The sequence below is a fragment of the Cygnus atratus genome, chromosome 20 (genome assembly GCF_013377495.2).
Source record: "Cygnus atratus isolate AKBS03 ecotype Queensland, Australia chromosome 20, CAtr_DNAZoo_HiC_assembly, whole genome shotgun sequence".
Taxonomy (NCBI): domain Eukaryota; kingdom Metazoa; phylum Chordata; class Aves; order Anseriformes; family Anatidae; genus Cygnus; species Cygnus atratus.
The window spans coordinates 6,681,574-6,693,877 of record NC_066381.1 but is presented as its reverse complement, the minus strand read 5'-3'; the positions used below and the strand labels follow the sequence as shown (position 1 = coordinate 6,693,877).

The window sequence follows — 12,304 nt, the reverse complement described above, 5'->3', positions numbered from 1 at the left end:
AAGGTCTTTTCCAGAGCTGGAGGGCTGGTGTGGGGGAGAACAAGCAGTGCTTCGCTTCCAAGTCCCCAGGAGTGACCCTTTGCTTTGTAACAAAGTGATTCAGGGCTGTAGAGACCAACACCAGCTTCCTTAGCCCTTCACAGAAGCTTTCAGACCTTTGGGGTTGTCCATCTGTTTTCAGTCGCATATAAACCCGACCGTACAAATTCAGAGTCGGGCTCTCGCTGCTGGAGACACCGCTCTGGTCTCATTTCACTTCCCCGGGGAGCTCAGGTCCACGTTTCCCCCGCACAGCACGATGCAAACGTTCTCCACGCCCCGGGGGACTGCCTGGAACCGCTCTGAGAGCGCAGCCACGCCTCCCCCACCTGCTCTTGGCTCAGCAGCTTCGTCCTTTTCCCACACCAGCCTCGTGGCTCGCTGCTGGGAGAGCAGCAGCTGTCCTCCAGCAGCCGGTACGTGCTGCTCCGGGGCTGCGGAGGGCACCGGGCGTGCATCTGCCTCCGCAGCGCTTCGGGAAGGGAGAGCAGAGCTTCCGCCAGCCCTCTCCAGCTGGAGGCTTGGGGGTGTTTGCACAGCTGCTGCTGTGTGCAGGGTTTGTACTGCCCTGGGCCAGTGCAGGGGGGAGAACAAAGGGGCAGAGCATGGGTGGAGGCAGCCGTCTGCTGGGAGAGGGAAGCTGCCAGGGAGTGCTCACCTTGATTTTTTCCTCTGAGACAGTGAGGACATCATCAACCAGATCCCTGTGCTGGGCCACGCGTTTTCTCTAATGCTGGATTTGGCTGCATGTGTGATGGTGGCTGGAGTTTGTAGGTTGAGGGTCAGTTCCCCTCTTACCTCGGGCGGGTAACAGTCACCGGCGGGGCTCAGCAGCAAACACTTCAACACCTGGTCTCGGAGCCTGCAAAGAGCAGGAGCTGCCTGGTTTGAACTCGTGTGTACCTGTCCCCTGGTGGGGGGCTGAGTGTGCCCTGCTGCTGCTGCAGCACAGACCCCAGGCAGCCCGCAGCTTTCCCCAGAGCGGGGTTTCTCTGTTTATAAAGGGACGAGCTGCTGCCTGCCTGGGGAGCCCTGACCCTGCAGGCACTGCTTGATGCCCACCTTGATGGCAACTGCTCTCCCTGCAATCATTCCTGTGCCCCTACTGGGGTCCGCCACCGCCTTTACCTCTGCCACCTGCACGGAAAGGAAGCAGGAGTGCTTCTGTGGCACCTCAGCTCCCCCCTTGACGGAGGAGCAGTCAGCGTGCGCTTCCCCTCGCCTCCTCCAGCGCCTTTGGGGCAGCAGGGCCGTGCCCTCAGGGCTGCACCCGCCGCCCCTCCTGGACTCCACCAGCGGCTCTGGGCTGAAGGCAGGAGCCAGGGAGCTGCCCCTGCGCCTCGCTTTGTCACCGGCGTGGCACCGCGTAGGTGCAGCTGGCACCCTAGGGTGGGCGGGGATCCCTGCGGGGGGGGGACCAAAATTCACCGGGCAGAAAGCCCCGAGCCGGGGGGGGGGGGGAGCCACGCTGAGCCTCTGCGAGGCCCTGCGCGCCTGCAGGCCCGGGACCCGTAACCCTGCGAGGCCCCAGCGCCACCACAACCCCCCCCCAGGGCCACCGCAAGCCCCCTAAGCCCGCCCCCCCCCCCCCCACCTCCGGCTCCGTTCCGCCTTCGCTGCTGCGCGGTTTGGCCCCTCTCGGCCGCCGTCCCTTCCCACCCCCCCCCTCCCCGTCCTCCCCCCCCCCGCCTCCCCGAGGCCCCGGCGCCGTCCCCGCGGCGGGGCGGGAGCGAGGGAAGATGGCGGAGGGCCTGGAGCGCGTCCGCGTCTCGGCCGCCGAGCTGCGGGACATGGTGGCCGCCCAGGCCCGCGCCGCCGCCGCCGGGGGGACAGGTGAGGGGGGCGGGGGGGGCTCGGGGAGCGGGGTTTTGGGGGGGGGGGGGGGATCCCCGATTCTGTAGCCCTGAAGGCAGCGGGGGCGGCTCACGGAGCGGGGCCGCGTCCTCGCCGCCCGTCGCCGTGGTGAGAGAAGGCGGGGGGCGTCCGGGTGTCCGCGGCGGGGCAGGCCCGGCCCCGTCCCTCCCTGCCTCCCTCCAGCTGCCCGGAGAGGGGCAGGCACCAGCCGGGGGTGAGCGGGGTGCCTCAGCCCGCTGGGAGGCAGGGAGCTGCCCCCCCCCCCCCCCCCCCCCCCCCCCCCCGGGAGGCAGCTTCGGCTGCAAGTTTTTAACCTAAAAGCTGCGGCTTCTCGTCTGCTGCTCGAAGGCAGCCCCTGGGGCCCGTCCGTCTCGCTCTCGGCGCGCCGGTTCTGTGGGGCGCAGCTCGTTGCGGGGTCGCGCTTTGCGTGTGGGGCTGGGCGGCTTTGTCGGGCCTCATTTCCCGATTTCCTGCGAGCCCCGAGCGAGAATTTCAGGTCTGGTCTCCGGGAGCAGCCGCCAGGGTGTCAGGCTCGTGGCTTTTGCTTAATATTCGTCGCTGTTTTCTTCTGGTGCGTGGTGGGAGTGACTCCCGTCTCTCGATCTCTTCCTAGAAAACGTGACGGAGGTGAAGGAGCCAAGGCACCGCAAAGACAACAGGCGCCCGGACCTGGAGATTTACAAGCCTGGCCTCTCCCGGCTGAGGGGCAAGCTCGTGTCACCGAAGCACGAGGCCGCCGAGAAGGAGAGGAGCGGGGCCGAGGAAGGCAAGGAGGAGAGCGCTGCTGAGAAGGGCCCTTCGGCAGGAGGGGCTCCGGCCGCAGAGGACTTCGGCAAAGGCGACAGCCGCAGGCAGAACGGCCCTTTGCAGGGGAACGAAGAGACGGAGGCTAAAGGTGGGCGTCAGAGCCAGGAGAGCTCGTGCAAACAGCCCGCTGCGGATGAGTGGTGTCCCAAGACCACGAGGAGAGCCAAGAAGCCAGACCAGCAGATCTACCAGCCCGGGAAGCGCCTGCATTCGGTTGCCAAAGAACCAGCCCTGCGCTCAGCTGCCGAGGAAGTCTCCTGCAAGATGGAGCAGCTGAGAGTCGAGGGAGACAAAGAGGCTGAGAAAGGTACCGCAAAAGACACCAGGAAAACCAAACCGGGCAACAGAGAGGGAAGCCAGGCCGGGGAAGGAGGGAAAACCTCGAGGGGAGAAAAAGGAAGACGGGCGGAGCGAAGCGACAGGCTGAGGAGAGCAAACGACGAGGTGATGCAGGGGAAGCTGGGCTCCACGAAGCGCTACTCCCGCTCTGACAAGCGGCGCAGCCGATACCGCACCTGCAGCACCAGCTCAGCCGGCAGCAACAACAGCGTGGACGGGGCCCCGCTCGTGGACGGGGTGGAGAGGCGGCAGGAGCGTGCCAGGGAAAGGGCACGTGCTAGGAAGCAGCTCTCCGCGTCCTCCACGGACTCCTTGGACGAGGACAGAATCGACGAGGCAGAAGCGTACGTCCCCAGCAGGCTTGCAGACAAGAAAAAGCGTTCAGAGCAGAGTCGAGCGTCTCGGAGCGAGAGCGAGTGGAGCAGCAACGGCCGGGAGGTGAAGGGGTCCTTCCGAGTCACGTTTGACAGCAGGACCATGAGCAGGGATATCAGCCTGGCAGACGCGGATAAAAAAAGCCCCCGAAGGCGTTTGCTGGTTGCAGTGACTCAGAGGCTTCGGAGGCGAGGAGCCAGAGCAGAGAGCCCCAGGGGAGGGGCCGCGGGATCCTCTTCCTGCCCGCCAACACGGACCTCTCTGCCAGCACCGCGGGCTCCCCCGAACCCGGCCACCCCGGGCCCCGGCTGCTGCTCGCCGGCGCCGGGACCAAAAGCTCGCGAAGCCGGGGCCGAGGCGGCACCGCTCGCAGGCTGTGGGACCCCAACAACCCGGACCAAAAACCCGCCCTGAAGAGCCAGAGCGCTCAGCTCCACTTCCTAGACACGGACGACGAAGTGAGCCCCACCTCCTGGGGGGAAGCCCGCCAGGCCCAGACGTCCTACTACAAGTTCCAGAACTCCGACAACCCCTACTACTACCCCCCGGGCCGCCGGGCAAGGCCCGCAGTATCCGTACGGCGGCTACTCCCTGCAGTATCCCGTGGGTCCGAGCAACGGGGTGTACCCAGGAGCCTACTACCCGGGGTACCCCGGCCAGGCGGGGCAGTACGTGTGCGGCCCGCTCCCCCCGGCCCCTCTGAGCCCCGAGATGGAGCAGCAGATGCGGAGCATGCAGCAGCAGGAGCTCAGCAAGCTCCTGCGCGAGGCTGGGAACCAGGAGCAGCAGCTCAGCAACCTGCTCTCCAGAGACCGCATCAGCCCGGAGGGGCTGGAGAAGATGGCCCAGCTGAGGTTAGTGGCAGGGTCTTTTCTGCTACCAGCGCTGTTATCCAGAGCACGGGGGCTCCTGGAGGACCTGGTAGAAAGAGATTTTGACTTCTGGGAGACTGGGGCAGTAGCTCGCAGGCTTCTGAGGTGCTGGGGCTGTTCGTCACGTGCTAGTGGTGTTTGATATCAGAAGGAAAGTGTGGGCGAAGATCTGGTTTGCCCAGGCTGGGAGCTAAGCCGTGGCTTCTCGCGGTTGTGGAATGCCGTGTGCGTATTGCCGGGCAAGCACCCCCTGCAGCTCTCGGGTTCTTCTTCTCCTGCTGGAGCTGGTCTCTCTTGGTTCCAGTGCTTTCAGCGTTTGCTGGTGTACTTCTGCTTTCTCACCTGTCCTCGGCTGTCGGCTGATTTGCATCGTGGGCTTCAGCGCAGCGACTGTTGGCTCGAGCTCTCGGAGTGCTGCCTGGATGCCCGCGTAGCAGTGGCAGCGCTTTCCAAGTGCGGGGCAGTTTTGTTCTTGACACCGTTCAGCCCCGTGCCATGCAGTGTTCCAGCAGGGGTGGCCTGCTGAGGCCAGCTAGCAACAGGGAAGCGACCCTGGTGCCCTAGAGGATGGTTTCCGTGGCTGTAGCAAGGTTCTACTTGGCATCTTCCGCGTTTGCTTGTGACCTCTGTGTCTCTGGGGCTTCTCTGGGACTTACTTTCAGAGCCAGCTGGCAGCGCGTCCAGCAGGTAAGCTCGTTTCAGGGCTTGCTCCGTGATCTGCGGCCTCACAGCGCAGACCTCGGGGTGGGATGCGGCTGCATTAACACAGCGCCGGAGGTTTCGGGTCAGGGTGTTCAGGGCGCCCAGAGCTGTTACCTGGAGGGCGAGGACAGGCCGTGCAGTGCTGCTGTGGCCAGCGCTCCTGCCCTGCCCTGGGAGCACCGGTACAGATGGCCCCTTCCCCGTCTGTTCCAGTGCATCTCCTGCCCGTGTCCCAGTGCCTGCTGTCAGCCCGTCTGTGGGGCCGCTTTGGCGCTTGGCTTCAGGGGCTTCTTAATCCCTGGGGCTTATTTAGGACCAGAGGGAACGGCCTCAAGTTGTGCCGGGGGAGGTTCAGGTTGGAAATGAGGAAAAAATTCCTCTCGGCAAAAGCAGTCAGGCACTGGGACGGGTTGCCCGGGGAGGTGGTGGAGTCACCGTCCCTGGGGGTGTTGGAGGAAAGTTTGGATCTGCTTCGCTGGGAGCTTCCCCCAGATATCGTGGAGCTGCTTCTAGCCTGTCACTATTTTATTAAGTCGAGAGGAGGAATTCTGCTCCGGTGTCTGGGCTGGGCTGAGGGTAGCTGGTGAGGGGAATGAGCTTTCTGTTACTCTGAGGCTTATTTCCTTCAGGTGTAACTTTCTGTGCTCATTTTTGAGGGAATAGGGTCTCTGTTTCCACTGTGTATTTTGCGTGGATGGAAGGGAGGTACGGATCGCTGTAGTGGCGAGACATCTCCTGCTCTTCGGTTCTGCGCGTGCTTATTCCTGGCCCGTAGGAGCTGGGCTGTGCTCAGGAGGAGCAGAGCCTGGTCGTGTTGTATCAGGAGGCAGTTGTGTCTTGCTCTTCCCAGTGGCAGAGTTGTCGCAGGGTCTCCTCGCTCTGTGGCAGGCACAAAAGGGAGCTGGTCCTTTCAGATTTGCCCTGCTGGAGCCCGAAGCGTGGTTGCAACAGCTTCCGTCTCTCTCTAGAACGTGTGGAAGCGTCAATTGCCGTAGCGTGCGGGCTGGGTGAAGTGCTGATACCTCGTCCTTGCTAGACAAAAGGCATCGGACGGCTCAGCACATGTTCCCTGCAGCCCAGCTGGGCGGCCGTGTGCGCCACCGACTGTGTTTCACCCTAGGGTGGAGATGCTGCAGCTGTACGAGCGGTGCATCCTGATGGACATCGAGTTCTCGGACGCGCAGAACGTGGACCAGCTGCTGTGGAAGAATGCCTTCTACCAGGTGATCGAGAAATTCCGGCAGCTTCTCAAGGACCCTCTGGGGGAAAACGCCCAGGAAATTCGGATCAAACTTCTCCAGCTTCTAGATGAGGTAAGAGAGAAACAACCCCAAACTCCACTAAACCTTTGGGTGGGATTGGGTGGTGTTCGGGATGGTGCAGCTGGACAACGAGCCTTCCTGGTCCTACTTACCTCTCTGCGTGCCTTAGGCCACGCAGGGAGAATGCTCAGATAGACGATGATTTAGTACAGCAGGTGTAGGTCCAGGCGGATGTTTGTTGTAATTTAAACCAGGCTTGTTTTGGTGGGTTCTGTTTTAATTAGAAATTGGTTTAAGCTAAAATGAAATAAACATCCTTACGTGGAAATAAGCGGAAGCGTTCGTGGAGGTGCTTGTGCCCTCTTTGTCAAATTTGCTTACGGGCCATTCTGTTGGACTGGACAGCTTAGTTTACTCGTTGTAGAAGGCAGGCTGACAGATCCGAGAGGACGTGTTTTATAGAATTGTGTTGGTAGGGAGGGGCTGCTGGAGGGCTTCAGTCCAGCCTCCTGCTCAGAGCAGGACTGTGGCTAGCACTAAGTCAGGTCAGCCCTGACTTCGTCTCGTCCAGTCCTAAAAACCTCTGAGGCTGGAGATTGTGTGGCCTCACCGTTACTTTCTGAAGAGAAACAGCCCAAACCTCAGGGAGAGGAACTTTTCTTGCCCGTGGTAAGGGACGGGGTGGTGACTTTGCCTTGCCTGGAAGGTTTGTAACATCCAAGTACGTGTGTGTTTTGCAGGGCACTTTGTTTTTCGACGGCTTGCTCCAGAAGCTGCAGGTGTCGTACCAGTTCAAGCTGGAGGACTACATGGATGGGATGGCCATCCGCAGTAAGCCCCTGCGGAAAATGGTAGGTTGGCTTCCTCCTGGAGACTTCTCACCCTCTGAGCTGCACGCAGCGGGCTGAGCTCAGCGTGCTGCCCCTGCCAAGGGGTAGGCAGCTGCACTCTGAATAGATGTCAGTGTGTTTGCAGGGAACCTCAGCTGTTAGAGAACTTGTTGAACCAACTCCAGTGCATTAACATTTCTTGGCATCCTTTGCAAAGAGGGAACTCTTTTTTTTTTTTTTCTTTCTTTTTTTTTTCCCTTTTTAAAATCGGTTCTGTGACCAGGACTAATAAAGAGAAGGAAGTGTCCAAAGGTGCCCTGGCTTTGCCTTAGCTCTTTAACATCTCTTATTCCTCTACGTGGAATTCAGAGTAACGAACAAGGGGAGCGAACAGTTGCGCTGTCTCTCTGACGCTTGACAGCGATTGCCCTGAGCTGTGAGTGCAGGTGTGAGGGACAGCTGGAAGAGGATCTTTTAGTCCAGCTCCGTTCCCAGAGATGTGTTCGTGTTAACCGGTTTGTCCTCCTCAAATTGGTCATGGACTGAATGAGCCACAGATTCCGAAACCCACCTCCTCTGGGCGAGAGCTAGGACGTTGATGTAAGGGAGTGGCTGTTTGGGGATTGGGTTGCCCTTACAAATGCTGAACCAGTGCCCTGGAGCCTCGTCGTTTAATTCTGTGGCCCTTCTGTGAGACCTTCGGTTTGGCAGTGACCTCCTCCTACAGTCCCTGCATGTTCACTGGGGTTTAAGGTGAGCCAGGGCGCGCAGCTCCCACGTAACGTCCTGAATTCTTCCTTCCAGGTGAAGTACGCGCTGATCAGTGCTCAGAGGTGTATGATTTGCCAAGGGGACATCTGCCGATACCGAGAACAAGCAAACGATACAGCCAACTACGGAAAGGCACGCAGGTATTGTGTTCCTCACCCCAGGGCTGAGGAAGGCTCTTCCTCTATCTGGTTACAAGGGCTGCATCTCATTTCGTGCTTTAACTTGCCTCTAGCCTCTTTTTATGACTCCTCGTTGTATTGCGGTCCTGTGAAGCTGAAAGGTGTAGCCTAGACTGCTTCGCTACCCCAGACAGCACCCCGCAGATCTGTCCTCCTCCGGCCGTCTGGGTGGAAGTTGTCCTGTGCTGATCCTGCGACAGGGAGAGTTTACGCTGCTGAGGCTGGCAGAATGACTGTCGTGTTTTCTGCTAGCTTTTCAGCTAGGGGAGGTTCCCATGTATGTGTCCATATGCTCCGACTGCATCAGGAGTTGCCGGCACTTGTTGCTTCCTGACACTCTTGCTTTGCCTGGTATACTGTCATTTTTTCTGATTTCATTCATTTATTTATTTTTTTTTTCCTGGAACAAAGACTGGTGGTGGGCAAGTGAGCCTGTCATGGGGCATGGAGCCCTGAAACTTGTAGTGGTTTGCAGAACAGGGCTGGGAAAGTTGCCTGGTTTGAACCTGCGGGCATCATGGAGTATGCTGGTATCTCAGGGGCCGGGAGGAACGTTCTCCGTTTGTGATGTGTCTGGACAGAGTGACGGATCCGTGTGGCGTGTTATAAACTGGATAACACGATTGAGGGAGAATAGAGAGGTTGGAGGAATGGACTGTCACTGAACTGATGTCTCTTCTTCTGGGATGATTAAATATCTTGAAAATATTGGAAATGACCTAGGCAACCAGAAGGGTTTGGTTCCAGCTGCCAAAGAGGCTGAAAAGGGGATGGAGAGAGAAGTGTTTTCCTAATAGCCCGTTCTCTGTGCCTGAGGCTGCGCTGGGGACAGCGCTCGCTGGATCTGGCTAAATACTTGTCTGCAGGCTGAGCCAAGAACATTTCTTTCTCCAGCTGTCTGCCTCGCCCTCTTGTCCTGTGCCCTGGCTCTGGCTCTCCAGGCCGGGTACAGGCTTGCTGGCTGTGCATGCTCACGCAGGCAGAGGGCACTTGTGCAAAGGGCCTGTTCCCTGCAGGGCCGCCAGTGCTTCGGAGGGAATTCTGTGCCCTTAGCAGTGAGGAAAGCAGCCTGACTTTTTCTCTGTTTCTTCTATTTCTCAGCTGGTACCTGAAGGCTCAGCAAATCGCTCCCAAGAACGGCCGCCCGTACAACCAGCTGGCACTCCTGGCCATATACACGGTAAGGTGCTGGTCGTGCGAGGATGCAGCAAGCACAGGAAGAGCCTCTGGGAAGGTTACGGGTTTCCATCTGGTGGAGGAAGATGTTGTTTAAGGCAGTGCTTCCAGCTGGTTTTCTTTAAAGAAAGGAAAGCTGGTGGCAGGGTGTGCTCTGTGGATCCCAGCTGTTGTGGCTTCAGGCAGCTTGGTTAGATACGCACTGCTGCTGAAGTCTGTCAGCATTCTGGGGACTGCTCTGTAGGCTGTTGAGAGCCCACGTTTTGAAAGTGGGTTGCATTTTAAGGTTTTGCATGAGATTCTCGTGCTCAGGACCGTGCTGTTGTGAGGATACTGGTCCTGCTTGCCACGTCTTCAGTGAGCCAGTGAGCACTAGTCTAAGCAACATCAACACGCGACTTTCTTAGCTTTCAGTTTTGCTGGCTACTCCAGCCATGCAGGAAAGCTTGTTGCAGGGAAGCTTTGCAGCAGGTAATGGGGCAGAGGGACTGGTAGGGATCTGCCCATTTACAACGCTGAAAGGTGCTGGTTTAAAACACCAGTTCAAAACTGCAGGGTTTAGAAACGCACTTCCCTCGTGGCTGGGAATGACCTTTCTGACTCCCAGTGTGGGGCTTGGGGCAGCAAAGTGACCTGCCATGCTGGGATGGTTTGTAAGGCCAGCAGCACGTAGGCAAAACCCTAAATAGCTGCGGGTCTTGGTAGTATAAAGACTTGGAGGGTGCTTTCTCAGTGTTCCCTGCGACTGGCCTGTGGGAGGAAAGATGCTGAGAGGTTGCTTGAGTGGGGAGGGATTAGCCCAGGGACAGACTGAGGTGCGGAGGGCATCCTTCTGCGCCCCTGCCAGGAGTCTGGCAACCCCTCCAGTATTCCTGGGCCTCTGCTCCTGTAAAACCCACGTGGAGTCATTTCCATATTCATAGCAATGTTGCAGAGAGTTATTTCCCGAACTGTCAGAAATTCAGCGTTTGTACTGTTGCCCTTTGCCGTGATGTCTGCCGAGAGATTTTTTTGTGTGAGCCTCTGGGTTAACGGCTTCTGTGGCAGCCTCAGGGCTACTGGGGGTGAGTCTGCAGGCTGCTGCGGCACCTGCGCTCCCTAACCCCAGCAAAGTGCTTGAGCCTGGGGCTGGCTCCTGTAGGTGGCTGCGAATGGGGATGCAGAGGTCAAGGTCCTGCTTGTCTGTAGGGCTGCTCTTGCTGCGTGAACGTCTGTCCCAGGCAGTACTGAGGGAGAGGGAAAGGGTATTGAATGTGGAGGGAGAATTCTGGGGGGGCTTGGCCTCGAACCTCCCAGGATGAGTGCTAGCTCTGAGTCTGGTTGTGTTTTTGCAGAGGAGAAAGCTGGATGCTGTCTACTATTACATGCGCAGCCTGGCTGCCAGCAACCCCATCCTCACAGCCAAGGAGAGCCTCATGAGCCTGTTCGAGGAGACAAAACGCAAGGTGAGGCTGGGGGCTGAGCTGCGGGATGCGGCAGCTGCCTGAGCTGGCTCTCAGCTGGAGAGCTGAGGTCTGGAGAGAAGGGTGCTGGTGGCTTTGGGGCTCGGAGTCGCCACCAGTCTACTTCTAAGAAATTCCATACTGGGAGTCAAAAGAGAGAGAGAGAATGATGCTGCCTGTCTGCAGACTACTTTTGGGTTTGTGTAGTCAGCTGAATCTCTTATTTCTGGGTCACGGACTGTAAAACAGCCCAGCTCAGCAAGGGCTGGAGGTTGCTGTGTTTTGCAGCACGGCCTCAGCGTGCAGCCGGATTATTGCCTCATCCCACCGAGGTGGGCAGCAGAGGCTGCAGTCCCTTTGTGCCCCAAATCAAAAATGCAGCGAGTCGGCTGCCCAGCGCTGCTAGGACCGGACACAGCTTTTCTTGTCGCGGTGCAGTCAGATTGGAAAACCTCTCACCTGTGCCATCCTGTAGTGTCAGAAACCAAATTCTGAACCTGTCAGTGAGTTACTGTCATTTTGAAGCTGGCGCAAAAGCCACTTTCTCCATGTAAATGAAATATATTTTCCCTGACCCTTGATCCCTGGATGACCTGAGCCTGTCCTGTCCTCGCAGGCGGAGCAGATGGAGCACAAGAAGCATCAGGTGCTGGAGCTGAGCCCCAGCCGCCGGGGGAAGGGCAAGAAGTCCACGTTGCGACAAGTCGGGGACGACGCCACGCGGCTGGAGATCTGGATCCATCCCTCCCACCCCCGCTCCTCCCAGGGCCACGAGTCTGGCAGGGATTCTGAGCAGGACAACGGTCTTGGGAACCTCAGCCCCAGCGACGTGAGTACTGCAGGAGGCGGCTGTTGGCTTTGGTGTCATGTGTTTGGAATGCAGTGGAATGACACTGGATCTGTTTTGCTTTCCTGTTGCTAAATTTTCCAGTGTTTTGGCTTCCCCTATGGGAGCTGTGCCTGGGTCAGGCTGAGGAGCTGGTGACCTCGTGCCTCTCATGTTTAAAGCATGTTGTTACCATCCCTTTCTTGGCAGCACGTGCTGGTGGGGCTGATACGGAATAGGAGGGGCACGAACAGAAGATGCAGCGAAATGCCTCTGCGGCAGGCTCTGGCTTGGGTGAGGTTCCCGGTGGGAAATGAGGTCAGATGCTGAGGACCGGGGTTAACGGTGACCCTGGAAGCTCCAGGGCTTGTTCTGGAAGTGTCGTGTGTCCCAGCGCAAACTCCCGATCACCTGGCGCTGGGACAAATGCGAAAACCGTGCTTTTAATTTCCAGTGTAGGTGTTACGTTTGCATTACTCGTTCTGCTGAGGAAAGATCTCTTGTAAGGATTAAAAAATGGACTACTGGTCTCTCACGCCGGGCTGTTCGAGCTGCGTACCTTGCAGGAGGAGCCCGGGTGAACTCTGTTTGTCAGGCCCAGGAATGTAGGCAAAGGCAGTGATGGTTGGGAGCTCATCCTCTAGGAATCCTTGCATCGCTTTGGCACATGTGGCCTGCAGGAGGACTTGCCAGGGAGCTCTGGGCTGCCTGTCCTAAAATGGCTGTTAAGGATGGGAGCTGAGCAGGGCTGGGAAGACCTTCTCTGCATACTGTGGGGCCCAGGGCTTCTCAGCTGTGATGGCGCTTTTATAACTGGTTTGTGACTTCAG

General features: G+C 58.6%; 2 protein-coding genes across 2 annotated transcripts in view; one reads left to right on the top strand and one right to left on the bottom strand.

Moving 5' to 3' along the window:
* Positions 1 to 247: 247 nt before the first annotated feature.
* SRR (serine racemase) lies at positions 248 to 1,131 on the bottom strand. The gene is given in 6 exon segments (XM_035561210.2): positions 248 to 444; positions 447 to 552; positions 698 to 747; positions 750 to 856; positions 858 to 901; positions 1,102 to 1,131. Coding segments are annotated over 6 exon segments (534 nt in total).
* Positions 1,132 to 1,762: 631 nt separating this feature from the next.
* The window catches only part of SMG6 (SMG6 nonsense mediated mRNA decay factor), a 109,127-nt gene continuing 98,585 nt past the window's right edge, over positions 1,763 to 12,304 (top strand). The window contains 10 exon segments of the mRNA XM_035561099.2: positions 1,763 to 1,872; positions 2,507 to 3,550; positions 3,553 to 3,956; positions 3,958 to 4,268; positions 6,109 to 6,301; positions 6,991 to 7,101; positions 7,885 to 7,991; positions 9,132 to 9,210; positions 10,541 to 10,651; positions 11,265 to 11,477. Coding sequence (XP_035416992.1) covers positions 1,779 to 1,872; positions 2,507 to 3,550; positions 3,553 to 3,956; positions 3,958 to 4,268; positions 6,109 to 6,301; positions 6,991 to 7,101; positions 7,885 to 7,991; positions 9,132 to 9,210; positions 10,541 to 10,651; positions 11,265 to 11,477 — 2,667 coding nt within the window. The 5' untranslated portion in view covers positions 1,763 to 1,778.